At 42.1% G+C, this 24,380-nt stretch overlaps 1 protein-coding gene across 1 annotated transcript; it reads left to right on the top strand.

The window, feature by feature from the left end:
- The first annotated feature begins 1,991 nt into the window (after window positions 1–1,991).
- On the top strand, window positions 1,992–23,320 carry CCDC80 (coiled-coil domain containing 80). Its single transcript, XM_035540336.2, has 8 exons — window positions 1,992–2,697; window positions 3,068–4,965; window positions 8,628–8,784; window positions 14,023–14,159; window positions 14,784–14,932; window positions 18,155–18,258; window positions 19,644–19,724; window positions 21,935–23,320. Exons 2-8 carry the CDS (start codon window positions 3,079–3,081, stop codon window positions 22,279–22,281), a joined length of 2,862 nt encoding a protein of 953 aa, XP_035396229.1. The 5' UTR covers window positions 1,992–2,697; window positions 3,068–3,078; the 3' UTR covers window positions 22,282–23,320.
- Window positions 23,321–24,380: the final 1,060 nt, after the last annotated feature.

The raw sequence follows: 24,380 nt of genomic DNA, 5'->3' as shown, positions 1-24,380 counted from the left end.
CTTTGGGAAATTATCCCAGGGTTTAACTGAGATCACTGTTTACTACCAGTAACTGCAATTACTTCAAGTATGCATTCGTCAAGATTTAATTCCTAATCATTGGATATGGTTAAGCCTTCCTCTGCTGGATTACAAAGCCATTTACTTTCAAAAGTCTCTTTCCTGTGTATGCATGAACATATCATGCCCAAAGTGTGACTGTGCCTTCCCAGTACTTAGCTCAACCTTTTCCCACCTTCGGTTGAATAGAATCATATCCAGATGTCACATCACTTTTTGAACCCTTTGCAATCCTTTTGAAAAGCTTGATGTACATGGCAGTAACAGCCTTACTGATACCATATACCAATTCCTAACTTGTCATTGACACATGGGCAGACTTTTTCCTTGCTGCAGTAGCAGCCAGAAGCTTACTTGCAGTGGTTTAACTACTCTGACCTTTAAGTCCCCTATAGAATAGCTGTCTTCTAGGATATTGTTCTTCATCTACAGCTGCCTTACAATCTGTCATCTTTGGTGATCTGTCACCTTTTGATACATTTAAAAGAGACTCGGTGGCATGCTACTTTGCAGTCAGGTTGCAAGAGCAAAACAAAGTTTTCACAGAAACTCTTTACTGTATCTAAAATTTGACTGAATAGAAAGCAGAGATAATAAGGAAATCTCTCTTTCATTTTTATGCGCTGGATGCGTTTTTCTTGGCTTCATGCAACATATGCCGATAAATGATGTTTTAACTCAGTGTGATTTCAAACTATCACCAACCTCAAGAAAACTGAGGTAACTTAGTGAAAAAAAAAATCATTTACCCCAAATTAAGCATTTGGCCTCAGCTTTGTGGGGCGACTTTTTTAATCTTTGTAGTAAATCTGAAAGAAACATTGAAATGAAAACCTCATTTAGACTTACAATTTATTTTCTTTAAAAAAGTCACAATGAGACTGTGCAGTGTTTAAAGACCTGTTTTTTTTCCTTGTCAAGATTAATAACCCAACAGACCTGCCACTAATGGAAGTTTAAGTGGAAAATGTTACCCACGCTTGCTCCACAGAGCTCCATTTTTGTGGTCCTTCTGAGAGGTACAATTCTCCTCGTTCCTGGCTGATGTAGGATATGATATTTTGGGAGGGGCTGAGCCTTTCTGCATTCATATTAATGTGAACGCAGGCATGTAGCATCCTCCCTTACCACCACGCCATGCAACAGCATCTCTATAAATAAGTGAAATCTTGGAAAATTACAAAAGTAGTATTCAGATCCTGGTCGTTTTCAGTTGCTATCCATCAACGACCATTAAGCGGTGCTTTACACTTAGAGTTCATGACACACTGAAGCCAGTGTGAATCTGCTAAAGACCAGGTGCTGGCAGCGTAGCTGTGCCAGTTTACGTCAGCTCAATAGAATGGTGTCATTTACACCATGAAGGGAGAGCAGAGGACATGACCCTGTCTTTACCCATGTCTCTTTAGGCATTTTTGCACTTTTTTTTACTGCTAGTGTACATTCATGGGAAATACATGTGATACTAAGTTTAGTTCTATAATACAGTAAACATCTTGATCTCTTTAAAAACTACAAATGAACAAACAGGCATGCCTGTATATGTTTGCAGAAAAGACTATGCTGACATACATGAGAACTTGAAAGAGAAATTGGTTGGAAAGTGAAGCAAAATTGGGTTTCACTGGAGAACTCCCAGAAAGCAAACAAATAGGAAAAAGGGGAGCAGGAGGCAGAAACAATAGAGTTAAAAAGCAATAACTCCTAAACATCAGAGCTGTTACTGACACAGATGGGGAAATGTACTTCTCACAGCGCTGTTTTTTATTCAGCCAGTGCCTGTTTAATGGGAGGAAGGAGAAAGACAAGACTGGGGATCACAAGGGAGCTGGGCAGCGTGAAGGAAAGAGTTAAGGCTGGAGTCACCCTCTCTGAAGTGCTCTGTGATGCTGTGCAGTGTTTCAGCCCCCAGAGCCTTCCTCCTCCTCCTCCCTCCGTGTGTCAGAGTGGGGAGGAGGCGGGTTCTGCTGAGCTGTTAAATCCTGAGTGAAGTTTCCCCCATTTCCAGTGGCCACCGTTGTCTGAGGCTGGTTCGGAGCAGGGCTGGGGTTACCCTGACATTTCTGGGACCATAGCCAGCCAAGAAGGGAAGGAGAAGAAAAGACGAGAGTTTTACAACTTGCTTTTGTCTGAGTGTGGAGAAAGGGGAACGGGAAGCGTCCTTTTTTTTTTTTTTCAAACATCACATTCCTGTGTTTTTCTTCAGCCTGGAAAATATATTAATGCTGGTGCTTTCCTCTCTGGAAACAAAGGAGCTAAACTGGACTGAGGAAGCAAGGAGTGGGAAGGAGGCTTGGGGAAGTTTAAAAGAGAGGGACTCAGAGCAGCTGGGAGTTCCCTTTCCTTAAATGAAATCTCTGCCTGTGTGGGTAACCGGCACAGAAAGAAGCCAGACCTGCAGGTAAATGGAGAAGCAGAGATCCCAAAGGAAACTTCCACTCACCTCGTCCCACTTGTCAAGAAGGTGAAGAAAAAAAAGAAAGTTAAAAGATACACAAGTAGACGGACGGGCTCTGGGACCTGCTGGGCTGCATAAGGATAAATCACTGAGCAGCAGCAAAGCTGTATGGCATTGCTCTCCTTTTAAAGGAAAAAGACGTGAAACCTCATCTCGGGAAGGGGAAGTTCCCTGGGAGTGTAAGTCTTAAGTCAAACTTTTGGCTTTCTCTTCTATGTACTGGACCCTTTCTCTGTGTGTGTGTTTGCATGTGTGTATGTGAGAGTGTGAGAGAGAGAAAGAAGGATGTGGATCACAGTGTCCTTTTGGACAGAGTCATGTTACAGACGGATGATCTCATTTTGCATAAAATGACCCATTTTGTGCTTTCCCCAAAACAACCTGTAAACTCTGTAAAACCGCCAGGGCAGGACTGAGGTGTAACTAGCACCCTTAAATCACTGAAGCTACCCAGCCTCTGTTTTGTGGTTGTTGTTTTGTTTTAATCACTTGTGCAAGATATCATCATACTGTTAACATCTAACTTTTTCTTCTCCTCCTCCCCACAAGCGGATTGCACAATGAACTGGAGGCCAGCTCTCAGCTTAGCCCTGCTGTGGGCAGCGTGGCTAGTTTGCGGCTCTGAGAAGACGGGGAGGCTAGCAGAGAGAGGGAGCCATGGAGCTAGGAAAGTGCCTCTGGCTTACAGGGCTCCAAGCAGCCTCCTGAGAAGGTCTGGAGCATCCCCGAGGAATCTGAGCCCAAATCCCCAACACCCTGTCACCAAGCGGGATTCTTCAGCACCTCTGAAGGCACCTGCCGGTCTCCTGAAAGAGGAAGCACGTTCCCACCCCAGAGGCATGGGCACCAGAAAAAGACGGATACAGAGACTCACAGCTGCAGCCAAATACTCCAAATCTGAGATGATTAAGGACGAAGGGATATCTACTGCCGCACAGTCACGGGTGGCACGCTTCCCTTCGGGGTCAAGTTCCCCCAATGTCCTGGCCAGCTTTGCTGGGAAAAACCGGGTGTGGGTGATTTCTGCGCCCCACGCCTCAGAAGGCTACTACCGGCTCATGATGAGCCTGCTGAAAAATGATGTTTACTGCGAGCTGGCTGAGAGGCACATCCAGCAGATTGTGTTGTTCCATGAAGAAGGGGAAGAAGGGGGAAAAGTCAGAAGGATAACAAATGAAGGAAAAATCCTGGAACAGCCACTAGATCCTGCCCTCATCCCTAAGCTCATGAGCTTCCTGAAACTGGAAAAGGGGAAGTTTGGCATGGTGCTGTTGAAGAAAACTCTGCAGGTGGAGGAAAGGTACCCTTATCCAGTCAGGCTAGAGGCCATGTATGAAGTCATTGACCAGAACCCCATCAGAAAAATTGAGAAGATGAGGCAGAAGGGCTTCATACAGACTTGCAAAGCAGCTGGGGTGGAGGGACAAGTGGTTGAGGAAGGCAATAACGGGGGCAGTACCCAACCTACCCCTGGCGGTGGACATGTCCAGGTGTCAGCAAGGAAGGAGGAGCCAAGGAGGAGCAACAACCAGCCGACAAGGACCAAAACTGTGAGGAAACCAATGACAACCACTGTGGCTACTCCTCTGCCCACAGTAAGGACCACTACCCTCCCTACCACCACCACAACCACCCGGGCCACCACCCGCGCAGTGACAACAGCAAGCAGGCCTACAGCGACGACCACCCCCCTCCCCACCACGCAGAGGACCTGGACCACAAAGTCACATACGACCACGGAGTACCACAGGCCGCCGGCAGCCCCTGAGACCACCACGCTGCGTGTCGCGGCCTCTGAGGACTTCTACTCTCCTGTGTGGAAGGCAAACCGCAGGGACCGGCAGCGCGGCCACTCAGAGAAACAGCCGGTGGCCACACGAAAACCAAGCAAAGGTGGCCGCCATGAGAGTTTCACAGAAGTCCCTACAGCTCCCTCGGTGCACTACACAAAGGCAAGCGTGAGTAGGTTTAAAGATAACCGAACGGACAGGAAGGACTACAACCACAGGGACCTCAATGTCACACCAGGGCAACACAAGCCAACCAAGACTAAACCACCAAAAAAGAAGACCCAAGAAAAGATACTGAGCAATGAATATGAAGATAAATATGACCCGAGCAAGCCCGCTAGTCCCCATTTAGAAGAGGAGATTGCAGTGGGAAGCGTTCCTTCAAAGAAAGGAAAAGAGTCAAAGAAGCATGAGCGAATGGATAAACCTGAGAAGAAGAAGAAGAAGGACAAGCTGCAGAAGAGTGAGAAGCAGTCCAGGAAGGACAAAGCTGAGAAAAAGAGCAAGCAGGACAAAGACCGTAGCAAGAAAAGCAAGAAGGGGAGCAGGACAGAGAATGAGGATTTCCCCAAGCCCAACAAGAAGCCTTTCTTACAGCCTCCCAGGAAATCAGTGACTGACCTCCTGGAATATTTTGAAGGCAAAAGGCGGCTCATTGTAAGTAACTTGTTCATCTGAATCTTATTTCATAAATGAAGTCATGTCTCCCTCCTAGCAGGAAAATCACGAACAAAAAGTTTATGGTGCTTTTGTATTAATCTTTTTTGTTGAGTTTAAGAAGTCAAACCTCTAGACCTCGAGGGTCATTTCCAACAGAGAAGCTTTTGTGGCCTCATGTTGGAAATCCTAAGTGCAGTATGAACATATTTCAGACAGGAATTAGGCTAAAACCTTTTCCCAGCCTCTTCCCATAGGTTGCCATATAGCCATCAGATTATTTTGTTTCCAATGGATATGTAGGTGTCAGGATCTGTACAGTTATGATCAATAAAATGAAGGTCCAGTGTGGATTACATCCACTCATCACTTTGAGGTACTTGCCAATGTTACCACATTTCAGTGCTCAGCGCATCCTGCCAGCTGGCACACCTGGTTTGTATTGGTGCTGGTGTCCTAAAACTGGAAGCAAGCCACGTGTACTTGGCAGTACAAGTGCATGGCTGATGGAGAATATGCACAAAGACATATGAACAGATGCCCTGAGGTAGGATTGTTACATTTCCCATTATTTCTCATGGGAATTTGGCATTCACATCCCCTAAATATCTTCAGAGATCGCATACAAACTTTATTTTTTTCCTCCTGCTGTTTTTATTAAACTATAACTCTATAGTAAGCTTTCAAGTCTTAGAAAGTCAGCATGGTCTGGAGTTACTTCTCCCAGGGTTTAAGAGTGTTGTATGTTTTTCCAACTACTTATCTAAAAAAACACTTCACCTAGGACAGGAAACAGTTTTAGCTGTAGTACAAATGTTTTTCCTGGCAGATGGCACATACCCTGAAAGGTACACTTTGAAAAATAGTTATTTAAAAATATTATTATAGGAGCTGGTTTCTTGCAATTATTTCACTGCAAGCTGGCCTCTTTGATAATTATTGTCCAACTGTCAGTGTCACAACATAGTTTTGACTTTGATGCCCCATATTCCAATACAAATAGCTAAGATGCCAAGCCAAGATTTCAACCCCTGGAATTTAATTAATCATTCTGCTGATGATTAACAAATCTGAGCAGAATCCAAATTTCTTCTTCCCCTCCCCACTCTTCCAGCTGTAGGGGCTGTGCAGAGCTAGCAGCTATGAGTGAAGAGCTATATATTTGAAAAATTTGAACTTGACTGAATTTTGCTAATATTGCCTATTAGTTACAAGTTAACCAATAGTTAACCAAACCAAAAGCTGAGAGAGAAAAACTGCAAGGAAGTTTGGGATCTTAGCCATATATCTCAATGTTGTGGCTTCCAAGAATATGTGCAGCACCATGACAAAGAAAAACAAATATGAAATATGCCAAAAGCAGAGCTTACAGATGTCAGACTGTGAATTCATTACACCAACACAGTCCTAGAAAGTTAAAGGCTGGTCTGAAATTTGAACCTTCTGATACTAGGCCACCCCTCAGCTGGATCTCCAAGAGAAGAGTTGCACAATCTCAGGCTGTCAGATCAGAACTCACTGGGGAGAAATGATAATACCACGCTGCACTTTATTTCTCCAGTATCTAATACAACCCTCAGCCTGCTTGCCCTGAAGTTTCTTGAAGGATAGGTTTGATTTGAACAACAGTAAAAGCAGTGGCTGAAGCCTGCCATCTCTTTTCCAGGGACAAAGAACTTTCCAATACTTTAAATACATATACATGCCTATTTGCATCCCTTCTGATAAAACTATTCAGTTCCCTTAGGATAAGTCCTTCCAGCTGGATGAACTCTGCCATTCACGAGTCTTCAAACTGCCTTGCTAAAGAATTTGCCCACACTGCTCCAGAAGTGGCTCTACCTGAGCTATTCCCCATTGCATTGCTATACTATTGTCTTTCAGCCTCTTTAGGAGACTGGCTCCTAAGGACATCATTCCAGTCCTCTCCCAGTACAAGAGAATTTGGAGAGACACACCCTTTTAAGTCCTACACATCACTATGGATTTCAGACCGCAGATTTAAGTGGGCATTTCAAAAATCTGGAATTCTGAAGGCTAATCTGGGTTAAGTTCAATTAATGACAGATATAGGACCCAGCTACAAAAACTGAAAAAGCATATGGGTTTTGAGCCCTGCAGCCCCACCCCTCTATGTTGTTTTGTTGTTGTTGCAGTCTTACTGCTTTTGAGAAGTCTTGGCTTAGTGATTTTGTTTTTGTTTATTTTTCTGTAGTGATGAAATGCAGGCTGATGGTTTATATATAACACTTACACACACATGCACATAGATGCACACCCATATGCACATACACACACATGCATGCAAATGCATGTAGATAAAATGTATATACTGCCTGGGTTAAAACAGTCCTATAACAAAGCTTTGATATGAAGCTTGCTTTGCCTCTTGAATGTTCCCTGCTTTATTCTACAAGGCTCGATGAAGTAGGCCTAATTCAGACTTCACTGTGTGCTCCTACTTACGGCCTCTGAAACTAAGAGGACAATACAAACCAATAGTCTGGTTTTAATCTCAGTCCTCAAATCCTTTTCACAATCCTTTTTTTATTTGAATTATTTCTGAGCAATTTAAATGCAATGTATTACATGCTACAGCCCAGAAATCGAATCTTCTTTGTGCCTGATTCTCATTCACTCTCATTGTCCCAGTGCTATAGCTATGCCAGGGCGCCTTTCTATAAATTAGAGTCAGATCTTTTAAGCCAATAAATGCCTCCTACATTTCAGTGCATTGATGAACTGGATTTATAAGGAGTGTATCATAAAAATTAGCCTTCAGGCACTACAAGCTTAAGAGGGTAGCTAGGAGACAACTGCACCTGATACAGACTGAAGCATAAGTTTGCAATTGAAGGATTCTGGTGATTATTTATGACCCAAAACCATAAAATTCAGATTCCAACTCCCTTTGTGTTTGGGGGACTGGTGGTAGGCACTTGATTGCAGTTCACTGACACAAGTTAGGATGTTTATGTTCCTAGAGCTGGGGTTTTCCTCCCCACCTTCTGCTGGAAACTGCTGCATAGACTACTGCATATTGTTACACACATACACACCTTCCTTGGGATGTTTGAATCCTAGTCACTGATGAAGGATCTGAGTTGTGTGCTTTACAATTTTTAAGTCTCTGTTAGGAGACTTTGAAATGAATAGAGCACTATAGAGTTATATAAGTATTCATGAAGCCCTAGTTGTATTTGCACTGTGATAGCCAAAATATCCACGAGGAGCCCTGCCTGGAACATGGGACAAGGCCAGGGTGGCTGCCATGTTCCCAGTGCTCCCGCTGTGAGTGAGTGGGGGGAATCCTAGATTTGTTGCACCCCTGAAGCCCTGACAAGGCAAGGGATAATAGGAGGGCACATAGTTTTCTGTAAAACCCGGTGCCATTTCTTCTACCAGTACTGTGGAGAGGCAGAAGAGCTGGTGCCACCAGCTGGCCATGCCTCCTATGGCTCTCCTGTGACTGCCTGAACACCTTTGGGACAGGCCTGGGCCTAAATGTACAGTACGAACACAAGCAAAATAAAGTTACAGAGCAGCCAACGGCTCCATGGAAAATAAATCCCAGTTTGCAAGCAGTGCCTAGTTCTCCTTCAGTGAAATAGTCACCTGTTTCATTACATTAAACAAGCTCTTTTTTCTCTGCCACCAACCAGCTGATCACGACTCCCAAGGCAGACAACAACATGTACGTTCAGCAGCGAGATGAATACCTGGAGAGCTTCTGCAAGATGGCAACGAGGAAAATCTCAGTCATTACAATTTTTGGCACCATGAACAACAGCAGCATGAAAATTGACCACTTCCAGCTAGGTTCCGTTTTTTTTTTACTATTTTCTTTCCACCCTGCGGGCACAATAGCAGATAGCAAAGGGAGAAATTTCCCCAGCTTGGGTCAAGATCTAAGCAACACTATTCGTTGTGGTATAGCAACACTTTCAAACCCATTCTTCCTCTTCCATGCTGACTATCCCCACTTCATATTTACGTAAGTGCCTCTGGTATTTTCCATGCTTGGTCTTCCAGTGCTGTAACTTGAGCACCTTCAGCTTTCTTTGTGGGAATTTATAAAACCAGTAGAACAGTCAAACAGTGAAAAGGCCTAAAAATGTGATGAGGGCGTGGGACAGAAGGTGGAAGTTAGGCTCAGTTCTACCAATAACTTGAATATCAACCTCACTGTCTAACTAAATGGCTGTCCTAACACAACTCCACCATTGGTTTTTGCAGGATGCCTGCCATGGGTGGCTATATACTTGCTAGCATGTTTTAAACACTGTTTAAAGAAACTGGCTATTGTCATGAAGGAGAGGAGGCTGGGAACAGAAGAGACTGAAGGGAAATGTTTGAGATTATATTCAGAACTTGGCCCAAGCTAATCCTGTTTTGAAATTCAATATTGTTACCTCCCTGTCCTGCCATGTAACATTTTCTTATACCTTTTCTCTCCTTACAAAGATGTGGAAGAAGACGGATTTTGTGGAGGCACACTAAACCCAGAACAGAGAGAGAAGTGTGCTAGGTAGACCCCTTGCAGTGAGTTCTTTTTCTTCCCAGGATCAGTTTTCTAGGCCTAACAGCTGATTTTGAGATGTTCACAAAGTGAGTGTTCTCCACAGAAAAGGCCCAGGCACATTTTCCCTTTTCTGCTAGTAAAGAGGTAGGAGATTTCAGCCATAACCTCTAGGTATTTACAACCTTACAAATTTGCACCAGCATACCTGATTATTAAAAGGTTTACTATTTTAATTCCTACAGCCTCTCTATACCCTTAAAGCAAGACACCCATTGGTGTGACTGCTAATTGCTGGCTATCACAAAGAAATTAACCTTTGGAGGCACTGTATATCAGAGTATGCAGGTCTTGCAAAGTAGCTCATTCAGACTTATCTAGTACTACTTTCTTTACATGCACGTTCCCGTATCTACAGATGGCACAGAGCATCTACCTCTCTGAGGTAGCTTTGAAAACAACTGGTGTCGGTGCTCAGGTCCCAGGGAAACACCAACCAAAGCCAGCAAGAACCTTTCCTTTCCTTATGGCAGGGTTTGGACAAAGACTTCAGGTCCAAGTCCAGCAAAGCACTTAAGCTTAGGTATCTCTTGAAGCATGTAAACAGTCCTGTTGCTGTCTGCATCTAAAGGTTAATACCAGCTTAAGTGCTTTGCTGGACCAAAGCAAAGGAATAGTATAAGAGCTACTCACTTTGCTTATAATTCACCACATCATTCCTCTGGAAGTTTATTTGGTTTTACCAGGCCTTGGGAAGAGATGTGAGATGGAATGGAAAGCTCAGGACCACATGATGCTCCCATCAACCGTCTCTTTCGGGGTATTTCAGGTCTGGCATACAACTGGCCAGAAAATTACAGAACTATGCCTGGCTTCCAGCCATGCCTCTAACACTCTCAGAGGGGACCTAATTGGAGAGCAGCAGACTTGTGTCCCTGAACAACAGGGAGTCACATATCCAGCCAGAACGCCCATTCGTGCACCTCCTTGACAAATCTGGAGTGGCACAGGATTTTCCACATCAGGCCAAGGTTTCTCAAGGTCACTTTCTGTGTACCTAGACCAATCTGTCTGTCAGTGGACTGTTTAGGTTTATATATAGCTCCAGACTGGCTAATAAACAGACAGTCAGTCTGTCATAGACCATGTCAGAGCGACGGGCCCTTTCAGCCTGTTCCAAACTTAACTTACACCCAAACTTTCCCCAAACCACACAAATGTGTGTAACAGAGGAAATCTCATAGGAGGAATTAACTTGTTAAAGAAAAGCAGGAGACAGTGGGGCGTAAGTTAAACTTTACATGAAAGCTCACCTTACATATTTGCTCGGAATGCCTGATCATGAACTTTTAAAAAGTTTAATTAATGCAAACACCTTTCTATTCTTCCTCCCCTTCTCCTCTGCCCTTCCTGTTTGCATGGCCTCTTCATGGCTCAACCTCTGTCAGCACAAACATTTTGTTCTAACAAACATTTTGTTCCCAGTATTTATGCTGTAGTGAGAAGCCTTAGCACCCAGCATGACAGGGTCTACTTACCCCAGTCCTAAGTCTTGGGACTTGCTGTGCTAGTGAACTATAAGTGACAAAAACAGGAAGACCCATAGAAAAGACTTTTCACCTGAAATTTCAAATACATTTTGAAGCAGTTAATGAAAGAGCTTATTAATGCTGTTTGGACTAGAGCAGCCCATCCTGAAACCAAAGAGCATTTCCCAGTTTCCCACTGGAATGACAGAAAAGCTGAGAACTTAGTGCAGAGTTCTCTTCACCCCAAGTTGTCCTTTTGGTCTCTTTCCCCAACTCCTGGGAACTGGGCTTTAGTGAACTAAGCAGCAGCTCCAGGCTAGAACACACCCACCCCATAACCAAAGCTAACACCCAACCTGTTAGGCCACTGGACTGCCACAGCAAATTGCTGAACTTCTCTGCAACCTCATTTGAATTATTTCTAAAGAGTAACTCATCTTCCCATGTCTAGCTGCTAAAGATGTACAGAGAAAAGCTTCTACTCTTTCTGTGACCTTTCCAGGAACAGCAAGGACAAGATTTTGGTAGTAGCAGAAAGTCCTAACTCTGTTGTTACTTAGGCTGACCCCACATGTCCGTTATGACAGTAAAGGATGGGGACAAGTAGTTAACTGGAAAAATATTAGATTTTTAGTTTAATTTCTTTTTTGACTCCCTAGAAATCACTTCCAAGTTTGCAAAGCAAGCCAGTCCTTGTGGCTTTTTTTCAAAAAACAAACAAACAAAAAAATACACATTTTACTCTATCATTCTTGTAATTTAATTTTCTTTACACTGTGTTGAAAGACAATCTCGCAGCAGTGCAACTTGAGTGCTATCTTCATGCTGATATCTACAGTCTTTAAAGCAGAATAATGCCATGGGCCAATTGGTGTAAAATACTGCACCACAGTTGTTTTTCAATGTGTTTCACACCAATTCCTCTTACATTATTCTACCTCCATACAGGCCAATTAGGTAGTTCTGATTTTGCTTTGGGAGAAAATTGCAGGCATAAATATGAAATTTTAGTCTTTGTTTTAATAGTCATGCTTGATATTAGTAAGATGCAAATCTTGTTTATGAAGCACTGATGCATGATTTACAGATGTTTTAAAAAGCGAATAACCAATTAGCACATCCAGCAACACATCTAATGTGAAATTTATAACACTGCCTGTAATTCTTTACAAAACTTTCAACTGAGGTACATAAACCCATGTACAACCATATAAATTATGCCTACAGCATGATTACTTCCTATAACCAAATTGCAACATTTGCTGTATTGTTTTGTTTTTCTGTAAGAAGCGGGTCCAAGGTATGAAACCTAAAGGGCAGTTTCTTACTCAAACGTCTTCCCAAAGATGTAATTCAGAAGATTCATCCAGCTTATTACACTGATCAGACCTATTGCAAAATTTGAATCAGATCAATATGCTCCTGGAAGCTGTGGATGTTTAGAAAATAGTTTAAAATTCCATATTGTTTAATGAGTCAAATATTGTCAAAATATACAACATTTGTTCTTGAAAAAGTATTTTCTGCTGCTGTATGCTCAACTCAGATGAGTTCATCTCATGTCTGTTTGCTGGTGAATAATGGTGGGGCAGGGGATGGGAAAGTTGGGCCTCTGGATCCCAGCTCTTGACCGGCTGTGGTGTCTCTGTTTGACTTCAGGCAGGTCACTTATGCCACGGCTGGGATTGTTAAGTGTGGATATGAGTATTTATAACCCAGAGCTGTCATAGGGCATAAACAAGTAACATTTGCAGACAGCTCTCTGGCCCCCAGGTGACAGGGTGCTTCATTTCACTTTTTGTGTGACTTAGCCTGTCTTTAGCTTTCCAGGCACACAGTTTCATACAGAGGCCAGTTCCAGCATTGTCACAGTTGTACAGTGCTGTGCTGGATGCTGAGCCGATGACATGGAGGCTTTCAGGACTTGGCTCTAATGCACTCTGGCTCTAAGGGAAGTAAGGAACCTCATTACCTCCACAGGCTTGTCTTGTACACGTTTCAAATCTCTGTCATATGTCACACAGCTCTAACTTTGCAAATGTATACTGAGAATTTTTTTTGGTATTTGCCACCAAATGATGGCAAATCATTTGAAAATGGTGAAATGGGCAAAATTTTGGAGCGATCAGATTAGTGAATTTTCATGTTGAGCACAGGAAAAGAGGCATAAAGTTTTGAGTTAGTTAAAAATCTTTTCAAATATTTGGTTCTTATCCATTTGAATAACTTGGAGATTTAATAACTCTGTAATTTTCAAAATGAAATTACAGTCTGCTTTTTTTCCAAGCCTGTCCAAATGTTTTCTTAGGGTAGAGCAATGAGTATATACAAAATCATTGTCAAAATTATGTTTTTTCCCATTAGGTTACTAGAATGGGAAATTAACATCGGCAAGCAGTTGGAGGAGTGCCACAGCAGGGTATTTGTGGAGACCTAAAGAGCTAGAGCTGCAGTATTCAAGATACATTAAACAGTTTCTGGTTTCTTGTAGTCACTAAACATCCCCTGTCATTTTTTAAGACTGGAAGGCACTCTAGAGTCCTGGCCAACCTTAAGCTGTTCTAACTATATTTTACTGACCCAAATTCTCTATGCTGTTTCATTTGGATGTGGTGCTTTCCAGCTCCTGTCCTAAACTGTCAAACAGTTTCTATTTTCTACTGCAGAAGTGGCTGCATTTCAGGAGCTGGAGAAATGATTAACACATGCATATAAATGTATAAATACGCCTAAAACATCTTTCCAGAAAAGAGAAGGCAACCAACAAAAGGAGAAAAGTTGAATGCTGTAGTACATATGCCCTAGGGTAAACTGATTTTCTGAAAATACAGGGATTAAAACCTGGCAGCTAAAAGCCACAGTGCCATAGTGGTGATTTTGAAGATCTTGCCAGTGCAGTGGGAAGAGGGCTTCTGGAAGATGAATCTCCCCCTTTATTTCAAGGTGAAATTGAAGTCAGCATTCTGTGCAACTCCATGACTATTTTTATTTCTACTGTTTTGTATTAAGATAATGAAAAGCCCATGAAAGTGATAGAGGATGAAGATCTTGTGGATCAGCAGCTTATCAGTGAGTTGAGGAAAGAGTACGGGATGACCTACAATGACTTCTTCATGGTGCTGACGGATACTGACATGAAGGTCAAGGTGAGGGTTTTGACTACTGGAAAGAAAAGACATTGGAAAATATGAAAAAAAAAGAAACAAGAAATTATAGGCTTGCATGTCAGGCACATCAGAGAGTGATGCAGAACTTTGTCATTGCTGGGCGACAAGAAAAAGGACAGTAAGAGAAATTTTCAGGAATTAGATAGGTATCTTCATGTTCTGCAGATGGGGGATTTCAGGAATTGTGGTTTTCTGCTGGGATGGTGAGTTGACGCCACAAGGACGGGCTAGTAGTCTCTGGCAGGGCTTTTTAATGCAGTATATGGTGTCCTAAAACAGCATGGTTGCTCAACAAGATGACAACATATTGTATATGGACAATGCTCTAGCTGGAGGGCCCTACAAAAGAATATATTGACAATTTGTTGCCTGCAACGGCCTGCCCTTATCACATTGGACAAGTACTCACAATACGTCACTTCCAAAGAAGAGTCTGATTGCTAAAATAAAGAGTATTTCCATGATTTATAATCTGTTTTAGGCCTTGTTACCTGTGTGTAAATGGGGATATTTAAATCTCTGTATATCCTGCTGTGCTGTGATACATGCAAAATGACTGCTACTATGTGCATCCTTTCTCCATTTGTTCTTCTTGCTTAACAGCAATACTATGAAGTACCTATAGCAATGAAGTCTGTGTTTGATTTGATCGACACCTTCCAGTCAAGAATTAAAGACATGGAAAGACAGAAAAAAGAGGGCATTGTCTGCAAAGAAGATAAAAAGCAATCCCTTGAGAGCTTCTTATCGAGGTATTACCTTCTGCTCTTATGTGCTGCTAGTTCCAATAATTTCTGTTTTACTGGAAAAATACCTATCCAACTACTTTTACAATTTTTAATACAGATTTCTTCGTATTAACAGCGATAAGCAAGTACAGAGATGCAGCCACAGCAGAATGCACTCTTGCACAGAGCACTAGGAGTCAATATGCATGTTGTATTTCCTGACTGACTGCACATTTTTTGGACACTAACTTTCTGTATCTTGGTTCCCCCACCATGACATGGAGATAACACTGATTTGCATTAGAATGGCAAATAAGGATTAATTCACAGATGTCAGCTCAGTGTTTTGAATGAAGCACAGTGTTGATATTTCAACCATCAACCATGACAGTCACATTAATCCCATTCTAATCCCTTTCATGTAGCTTGAATCAGTAATTAATTCTCTGTAACTTCCTTCTTATCCGGCTTGAGATAACAGTTGGTCTTTGCCAGTATTAGTCATACATTGTATTAGAGGTCTTGCAGATGTCTCTTGTAAAATGTCTGAGACCTTCTGTAGCAAGACAGTTTTGTTTATGCAGTGTCTATATGCTGTGCTACTGCTCTACCTGTGAGACCTGAATACTGGGAAATAAACATGTCTGGACTGTGGGAAGATTCAGATCCAAAGAACAGCTGTGCAGCTATGGCCCTCTGTTAAAGGGTAATTTACATGAAATTAAGGCTACCTCATCAGTCCAGGCTTTACCTGCTACTACTGCATCCTCCTCACCTAATATCAAAATCCTTGGGGGGTACACTTTTAATGCCAGATGGCTATGCAAATAATTGAGACAGCATGATGTGTTATGACTTGAGGGCGAATGGAGCAACAGGCAAATGAATAGGTTGCTGGTTCATAAACATTTTAAAATTCGATGGCCACTTCAATGAAAAGAGAACATTTAAGATGTACCCCACCCTCCTCACCACCTCCTGTTTAGGTCTCAGTGATTCATCCCCAAGACCACCGAGAAGAACCACAGTTTGGAAACAGCTGCCCAACACAAGAAAGGGCTTGTATGCTAGGAAGTGGCAGCTCCCAAACCCTTCTTAGCTTGCAAACAGCCCTAGTAATAAACACGCTAGAAAAACAGGCAGGAAAAATGCAGAGTGGTACATCTATAAACAGAACTGCCACTGCACAGAATACATCTGCTGTCTGTGAAACAGACATCAGGCTTTAAGTATCGGGTGGACTTCACTAGCCACGGTAACTGGCCAGATTCCCAGCAAGATTCATTCCAGCTTTGTCCAAGATTATCTTCCCGGCTGAGCAAGGGTCCTGGCATCATCTCCGTGGTGTTGCTCATTTGGGAGGTCAGTTATAATAATGCAAACGTTGTTCTTAAAAACGCTGGCTGGAATGAAAGAAGACTGAGAGCTGGAGCTCGCTTGAGTAATGCTTAAAAGCCACATGTACCAGCAGGAGATCCTTGAGTTTTTGGGGAGGGAGTCTTCCTGTAGCCCCAAGACACTGGCTGTGGTGCTCTGGGCTCACAACACAGAAGGGGGTGCAAAATAAGGTGGAAGTGGAAGAACAGGGTGCACAAAGGGAAGGATCTGGCACATTCGCCAGGACAGTATTGGCCTGTGTGCTCAGATGTCAGGAATAAGGCATAAATCTGTACATTAGTATCAGTAAACTAACAGCTGTGAAGGGCCAACTAAATTAATTTCTCAGTACGATGTGACCCCAAACAAGCACACCAGGTATTAGGCTTGCCTGGGGCAGGAGGATAGACTGCTTGAATGATTTTCAAACCTTTTCAGCTCTATGTGTCTACAAAGCAGATATTCAAAACATATAAAGTCATCATTAGAGTATCTTAAAGCAGCTCACAGGCAAAACGTTATTCTGATTTATGCCCTAGACAAAATGTGATCCAACGTTTGCAGTCCCAGTCTTTGTTTATAGGCAGCCAGGTGTTTTTGCTATACGAAATACCACAAAGATTTTTTCACCCACTTTCAGAATAATAAGAATTTCTCCCTCTTTTCTTCACATAATATATATGACTCTTAATGCTCCTCATTGCTATTCACATATACACATACCCATGTTTCTTACTTGTTCCTCCTGGACAACATTAAAATTGGGGAGCTTTGCTTTTCAAGCATTTGCTCTTTTAATGATAAAAATACAAGCAGCATCAGTCAGTCAACAAGACAAAGAATTAGCCAGGAGCATCCTCTGCTCTTTCAGCAATTTCTTCTGTGACTTTGAGCAAGTCCCACCTTATTTCCTGCTTCTCTCTAGTGGAACAGTGTTGATCCATTGCATTAGCCTTTATTTTGTGATCTTCATTTGGTGCTGCGGAAAGGCAGGCTATTATTGTAACAGGGTAACATCTGCATCCATTTAAAACATCATTTCCTGCTATAAAAATATCCCTGCAGCTTTGCAAATTCCTATAAATCTGATTTATTTAGGTTTAGTGGAGAAGTACCTTTATTCAAAAAAGCGGTTGTTTGGAGAATATTAAATAACTCTGTAGTTAGAATTTTTAAAGGCTTCAAGTGTCCCTATGGCATCACCTTCCTTTGAGGGTGAAGGTGATACTCAGTGCAGAAGTTTGGTTAGATGAGACATCCCATAATAAAGGAAAATATTGTCCTATGGATGGCTTATATACTCGCAGGCTCATACTGCCACATATATGTAAACAAGCTTAGATTTAAAAACACGCTAAAGGTATTTCGAGTGAATGCGGTAAAGAAGAAAAAGAGGTCAGTGACTATTTACACAGAAGTATGAGTTATGTCTGAAATGAAGATACACCCTAATTCCCAGACAACCCTTGGACTGCAAAATCACTGAGCAGTTCCAGGAGCAGCGAATGACATAAAAGCTAAAGTGTCTAGTGAGAAATTCTACAGGAATCTTTTTTTGCACTTGAATACACAATTCTCAGTAGTGTTATATCTACCAAAGGTGGCTCAGAGCAAAGATCATCAGCTTTGCAGTGTTTGTTTGGCCAAACTGCAGCAAAACTGCAGATGCTTTGAGTTCTGGAGCTGTAAAATTTCAAACAGGCTTTATCCTCTCCCAGTGATGGATGGAACTGGGAAGATCTCCCACCCAGCTGTTACTCAGAAGCTGTGAGAGATATCACGTATCTCAGCCCACACAGCACAGGAACGCTGAGGGCACTTGAGTCACGTGTTGTGATGGTTCCCTGTCGCACTCCTTTCTCTTTCCAGGTTCCGATGGAGAAGGCGGCTTGTGGTGATTTCTGCTCCCAGTGATGAGGACTGGGCTTATTCCCAGCAGCTCGCTGCTCTCAGCGGACAGGCCTGTAATTTTGGTGAGTCAAAGGAAATAATATTCGTGCTCCCCAAAACCACATCCTTCCTGGTGATGTGATGGATTCCTTTGCTCAAGTCTGACACTAGACAATCTGAGGAGTCCGACAACTGGAAAGTTTGCTGTAGCTACTCCAAATATAATTGGAAAATACTGTGCTAAGCAGGTAAAACAATGCACTGTGACAGCTAACACCACTAAACCAAATGTTCCCTAGAATCCTTTGCGTGAAGCAGAAAGGTTAGCACTCTGAAGCTTATCTTCAGGCTTATACTTCAGAAAATCAGTAACACAACCACTTCAGCTTGCATATTTTCTTTTTCCTATTGCACAAATAAATGATGCAATGCTTTGGGATCCTTTGCAGATCCTTAGAGCCATCTCAGACCTAGGTCAGGTATCAGGGAGATGCATGAATGTCAACTGTTTGTTTTTTTCCTTTTCTTTCCTGCTCCATTTCCTAAGCCTGTAAAAAATCTTAAAGGAAGCTACTTCAACCCAGTAACAATCTTTTCAGCCCCTTAACCAGGTACTTAAGATCCAGCTAAATGGTCAGTGGAGAGACAGAATGAAACAGGCCCTATTCCAAAGCCATTATTGCAATACATTATAATTATGCCCAACAACAGATTTGCAGTGTCACTGCTACACTGTCTGCTTATTCATAATCACCTGGCTTTCATTTGGAGTTTCAGCATCATCTTATTTAGTAGCTACCAAAGTAAACTGTGACATGGACCACTGGTAAAATCCTTTCTGAAGAACAGAGCACGACCATAAGTTAATTCCATCTGCCCTTTGCTAAGGAGAGCCTTAAGGAGATCCAGTGAGTTGCTAAAGCATTTATTCTCAATGTTTTTTCTTAACGAAGTGATGTTTCCAAACATCTTATCTTCAAGTTGTAAAAACAGTTACATCAAAGATTTTGTAGATCATATAGACTCTTGTTCATGAGCAGTTTCTACAGTCCCTAAGGTCTTCAAAGCAGAGGCAACAGACCAAGCCGTGCTCAGAACAAATGAAATAAGTGAATGCCTGTCCTAAACCATTCACTGCAGTGACCTGTGGTGATTGTATTGCCTCTAAGTACTTTCCTGCTGTGTGGATGACAAGTAAGAACTTTACTGGTGAACATAACAGTGCGGAGACATTCTGAAATTGGGGGTGGCTTCCGCAGTTTACTTGTATGTCTAATGCTTGTATCCCTATGGTACAGAATGACATCAAGTGCTGTTGTCTTTAGGACGAACAACTCTTTTTCATGGAGGACTGCTGAGACTGGCTGCTAATTCAGCAAGCATAAACCTAGCTGATTAAACTGAAATCTGCCCAAGAATGTGCATAAAGATTGGGTCTCACTCAAAATCTCCTTCATTTCCTCCACAGGTCTACGCCATATAACTATCCTCAAATTGCTAGGAGTTGGAGAAGATATCGGCGGTGTCTTAGAGTTGTATCCAATTAATGGTAAGTGACCGTTTCCAGTTTCTTCAGTACGACCCATGAAGGGCATTATGCAGAATTCAGTGTTTCTTTGCTGTGATCTCTTTAGAGGGATTGATATGACTGGGATTATAATGTTGGTTTTTTTTTGTTTGTTTTCTGAAACAAACAACAAACAAACAAACAAAAGAAGGTACACAAGCAAACAACAAGCTTTCTTGGCGTAACTGTTCTAAACATTATATTGATTCTTCAGAATAGAAAAGCCCAAAGATGATCTGGAAGGCATCTCCTATCTTTATCTTCCACCTAAACATACAATCACAAGTATAATCCTCTGCCTGCACTGCTATCAATAACAAAGAAATGTTCATGGATTTTCCATGCTCAAGAGTTTGCAAAGTTTATAGAACATATACCTAGCAGGTTCTCTTTTATGGGTCCATCGCTCATCTTCCTTTGCACTTGCATCCCTGCAAGCTAATTCAGGTAGTTATTTTTAGGAGAACTCACTGTCAGGAGAATTTCAGGGTACATTTCAAAGGCTACGTGTTCCTCTGCTACCTAATCCCAACAACTACCTCTGTCAGTAGAGATATGAGGACAAGAAACAGCTTATTCATTCCATCGCCATTTTTACAGCACTGTACATGAAAGCATCTCAGTCCTTCTAGCCCCATACAGATAAAAGTCCAGGCCTAAGAAAGACTAAAAACAGGAAAAGCAGGTCTGATACTTCTTTCTTCAACACCCTTGTATCCATTTACTTTTCACTGAAGAACTTTATGACCTTAGTCCTACATGCTAAGTAGCCCTCCCCACATCTCTTCAATGTATTTTTCTAACCTCCCTTTGAATTCACTTTATCTTCTAGCACCTATACCTACCTGCAGAAGCTTTGCAGATCTACAACACACCTTTTATTTCTACTGAACGTGACCCTTATGTAGCTTTATTTCATACCCCTTTCCTCTTGTGTGGGTAAACAGTTAATCCCTTTCCATCTCTGCAGTAGCATTCACAATTCTGTAGACCTCCCCCCAGCCCATTTGTTTTACAGACTAGAGTCTTGACTGACTTGGTCATTTCTCATACAGAACCTACCCAAGCCTATGATTATCCTTATTGCTTTTCTCTGTTGTGTTTTTTTTTTCCAGTTATTCAAGGTTAGAGAATCATAATTGTGTGCAGTGTTCAAGATGGACACAAGCAATAGGTTTTAATGATAGTCTCTTTTCTTTTTTGTGTTACTTTCCTTATAGCTTCTAACATCTGTGTTGGCTTTTGGTGATTAGTGAGCAGCGAAAAAGCCTTTCAAGGAACTGCCTTTCATAACCCTAAACTCTATTCTAGAACAGCACTAGTCCCAGCACAGGCAACTATGAACTTCACTGGTTACCTCCCCCCACTCCAGGAAATGATTATATATTATTCCTACCTTGCTTCTGCCTTCCAACCATATTATCAAAGTTTCTTTTGAAGTCTTCTGGAAATCTGCATTGCCTGTATCAGCCAGACCACCTTTAGCTATCTGATTGCTGATCTCCTTTGGGGAACCTCAACAAGTTTGTAAGCACAAAGCCACTTCATAAGAGACCTGTTACTAAGCTAACTCTCTCTATAGGTGTCCACTGATTCTAGTTGTCTTATACTTTCTACCTGCTTACTCGGTACAAGCTTCATGCTTAAAAGCCCAGAGTTCACCAAATCTGCACCAGAACATATGTTTTTAAAGTGGGCATGGCATCTGCCACATCCCATAATTCACACATAATTCCAGTTCAAGACTGAAACTCCATACTAACACTAATGACTCAGAAAATTTATCCTGCAATTCTCCCCACAATCACATTTTTATTCCAGTGGTTTCTTTCAGTGTGACTATTTTTGACATACGCCTTCTGCATACATGAACTGTGACTCAAGCCGCATGGGAGTCAAAGATATACATGCGTGTTGGGTGAGGAAAAGGTGTGTTACACCACAGCAGCTTCAGCCTAGAGGAGAAAGACAAATTTACTAATCCTAACAAAACTGTTAAAAATACAGCTTTGGTTTCTGTGCAGCAGCTTTGCATTTCAGAACCAGGAAATCCTAATCTGCAAATAATAAGAACCTTACATTGCCAGCTATTGGACTGTATCCTATCTCACGCTGCAAATTCACTTAGCTACTAAAATCATCGCTGTTGCCTAACCGAAATGTCAATGCTGTTTTATGTAATCGCTTTCTAGGAAGCTCTACTGTAGACCGAGAAGACATCCCAGCTAATTTGGTGAAAGACATTCGAAATTACTTCCAAATTAGCCCAGAATATTTCTCCATGCTTCTAGTCGGGAAAGACGGAAACGTCAAATCCTGGTATCCTTCTCCAATGTGGTCCATGGCAATCGTGTACGACCTGATCGACTCCATGCAGCTTCGGCGACAGGAGATGACAATTCAGCAATCACTCGGCATGCAGTGCCCAGACGACGAGTATGGTGGGTATGGTTACCATAGCTATCACCAGGGATACCAGGAAGGTTATCAAGATGACTACCGTCACCATGGAAGTTACCACCATGGATATCCGTACTGAAAAGAGCAACTTAGCCTCTGACTGCCCCGTGCCTGTCTTCTAATAGCTATCCAAGCAATAGGTGGCCAGTTGCAGAAAGTTTTTCCAGGCCACCTAGATATCCATGCCTCCTCCTTCCACTGTTCAGTCAAGGGACTTTGGTCATTTGCCTTCTCAAAAATGCAGAAGCCTTTACAGTGAAGCAACTCAAACCAGTAGTATTGAAGCTTTAAACAATAAAGACTCCTTTGTATTTTTAATCCTTTATAAACAAAGGGCATCAGCAGTTGCTGTTTGTTTGCATTAAAACCAAACAAAATGTCCCTGCAGCCTCAGTCCATGGACAATACTACAGGGCAGGAGACAAACTGTCCAACAAATACTGCAATGCTCTTTGTAATATTTTTTCTAAGGAGAAAAAAATATTTATTGGAAAGTGAGAATTTTGCATTGTACTGATGAAGACAAGCAAAGAATCACACTGCAGGACTTTCCCAAAAAAAGGAAATGTTAACAAAGTAGCATGTGGCAGGTTCTTTAAGAATAATAATAAAAATTCTTTTGAAATAGCTTGTCTAAAAAGATAGCAACCCTTCTACAATGCATCAGCATTGTAGTTAGCTGACTTTGCCAACGGAAGTAAGAATTTATGGCTATGGCAGGACTCATTCCAATACAATACAATGTAAAGTTCTCTTGAAGTCAAAGCTTGCTGCATGGCCATTAATTCTTTTAATTGGGGTTCCTGTTCTTTTAGGTCCTGCCTACCTGGCAGTTAATGAGAGCTAAGTGGAAACACCAACCATACAGTATTGTCTGAAATACAGAAAACTGAAAAGTATTATTTTCCATCAGAAAAAAAGAAAACATTCTCATTCACATATTTTAAATGAGTTGTAACTAGCTCTCTATAGTAATGTTCTTCAGTAAACTATTGCTCTAAACTTCAAATTTATTTCTACCTCTTCTCGTACCCTCCCCCATAAAAAAAATCTGGACTAAATGTTTATAGAATTGTTTGGGTATAATTTGATTTGCTACTAAACCAGCTGTATTTCCACCATGTTTTCTGAAATGATTTTCTTCTCCCTTCTCCCTGGTGCCTTTGGGCACTGGATCTGTTGCACCATCCTACTCCACTGAAATCAGCTGCAGGAACTCCATGTGCAGCCATGCCTCCAATACCATTTTGGTTAGATATCTAAACATGAAAGACCCATTGGCAAGATGAAGCAATATCTTGAAGTGATGGCATCATGTAAACCTTCGTAGTGGCACAGTGGTCACTTCTGATGTTTAGGGCACACCTGACCATGCACATTTCTTTTTTATAGTCTGTGACATGGGTGCATATGCCATGCATGGATGCATGCACCTCTCATGCACATGGGCAACAGGTCACTCATTAGGTTCTGTCATCACAGCAGCAACACTGGAACATGTACATGCTACAACTCCAAACTGGCAAGAGCATGCTCCACAGTGTGAGATTTATCGTTTTCCTGTTCCCTTCTTTCCCCGCCCCCCCCCCCCTTTGCTTTTTTCATCTGTGGGGTAGTTTGATTTTGGGGGGGATTTTTGAGGGGAGGGAGGCAGCAAAATGACACAAAAGTGGGTAAAGCAACAGGTTCACCCAAAAGCAGACGCTTTCCTCAGAAACTTAAGTCATAAAAAGTCAGACTCCGCTTGCCTTTCTTAATGTCAGAGAGGCAGACAGATGTCAAAGAGTAAAAGGGCCTTGTCAGTTCTTCCTTGGCAGTACAAAGTCACCCTCCATGCCACCTGGTCTAGGCAGCACAAGATACAGTTCATCTTGCCACTCTTGGGTTTGTGACTGGAGCTAACTGGGGGGAAGGTAGGCTTTTGATAGACCCATTTTGAGAGGACTGCTGCCTGCAGAGTGCTTCCAAGTATTCCTTTATCTACAGCACTTACACAGCTGAAAGCAGTGAGCAGAGAAATTAAAAAAAAATTAAATTAGGAGGAGTGATAAAAAAAGAATCACAGAACTGAAAGGTTTCCAGAAGAAAGATAAAGTCCCATAGGTTAGTTTCAGGAAACAAGTACTTACTGTATCAGTGTATTAAGGTCAGCTGTCTAATTGTCTTTGCCTAAAGCAA

This window comes from Cygnus atratus, chromosome 1 (assembly GCF_013377495.2).
Source record: "Cygnus atratus isolate AKBS03 ecotype Queensland, Australia chromosome 1, CAtr_DNAZoo_HiC_assembly, whole genome shotgun sequence".
Lineage (NCBI taxonomy): Eukaryota > Metazoa > Chordata > Aves > Anseriformes > Anatidae > Cygnus > Cygnus atratus.
The sequence above is the reverse complement of the archived record's forward strand: the minus strand, read 5'-3'. Positions and strand labels throughout refer to the sequence as shown.

What these genes read in the sequence shown, in the direction of transcription:
- CCDC80 (XM_035540336.2), top strand. Translation starts at nt 3,079, where the DNA reads ATGAACTGGAGGCCAGCTCTCAGCTTAGCCCTGCTGTGGGCAGCGTGG. An exon ending in CTTGAGAGCTTCTTATCGAG is followed by an intron (nt 14,933 to 18,154) that starts GTATTACCTTCT and finishes TTCTCTTTCCAG; the next exon opens with GTTCCGATGGAGAAGGCGGC. An exon ending in CGGACAGGCCTGTAATTTTG is followed by an intron (nt 18,259 to 19,643) that starts GTGAGTCAAAGG and finishes TTTCCTCCACAG; the next exon opens with GTCTACGCCATATAACTATC.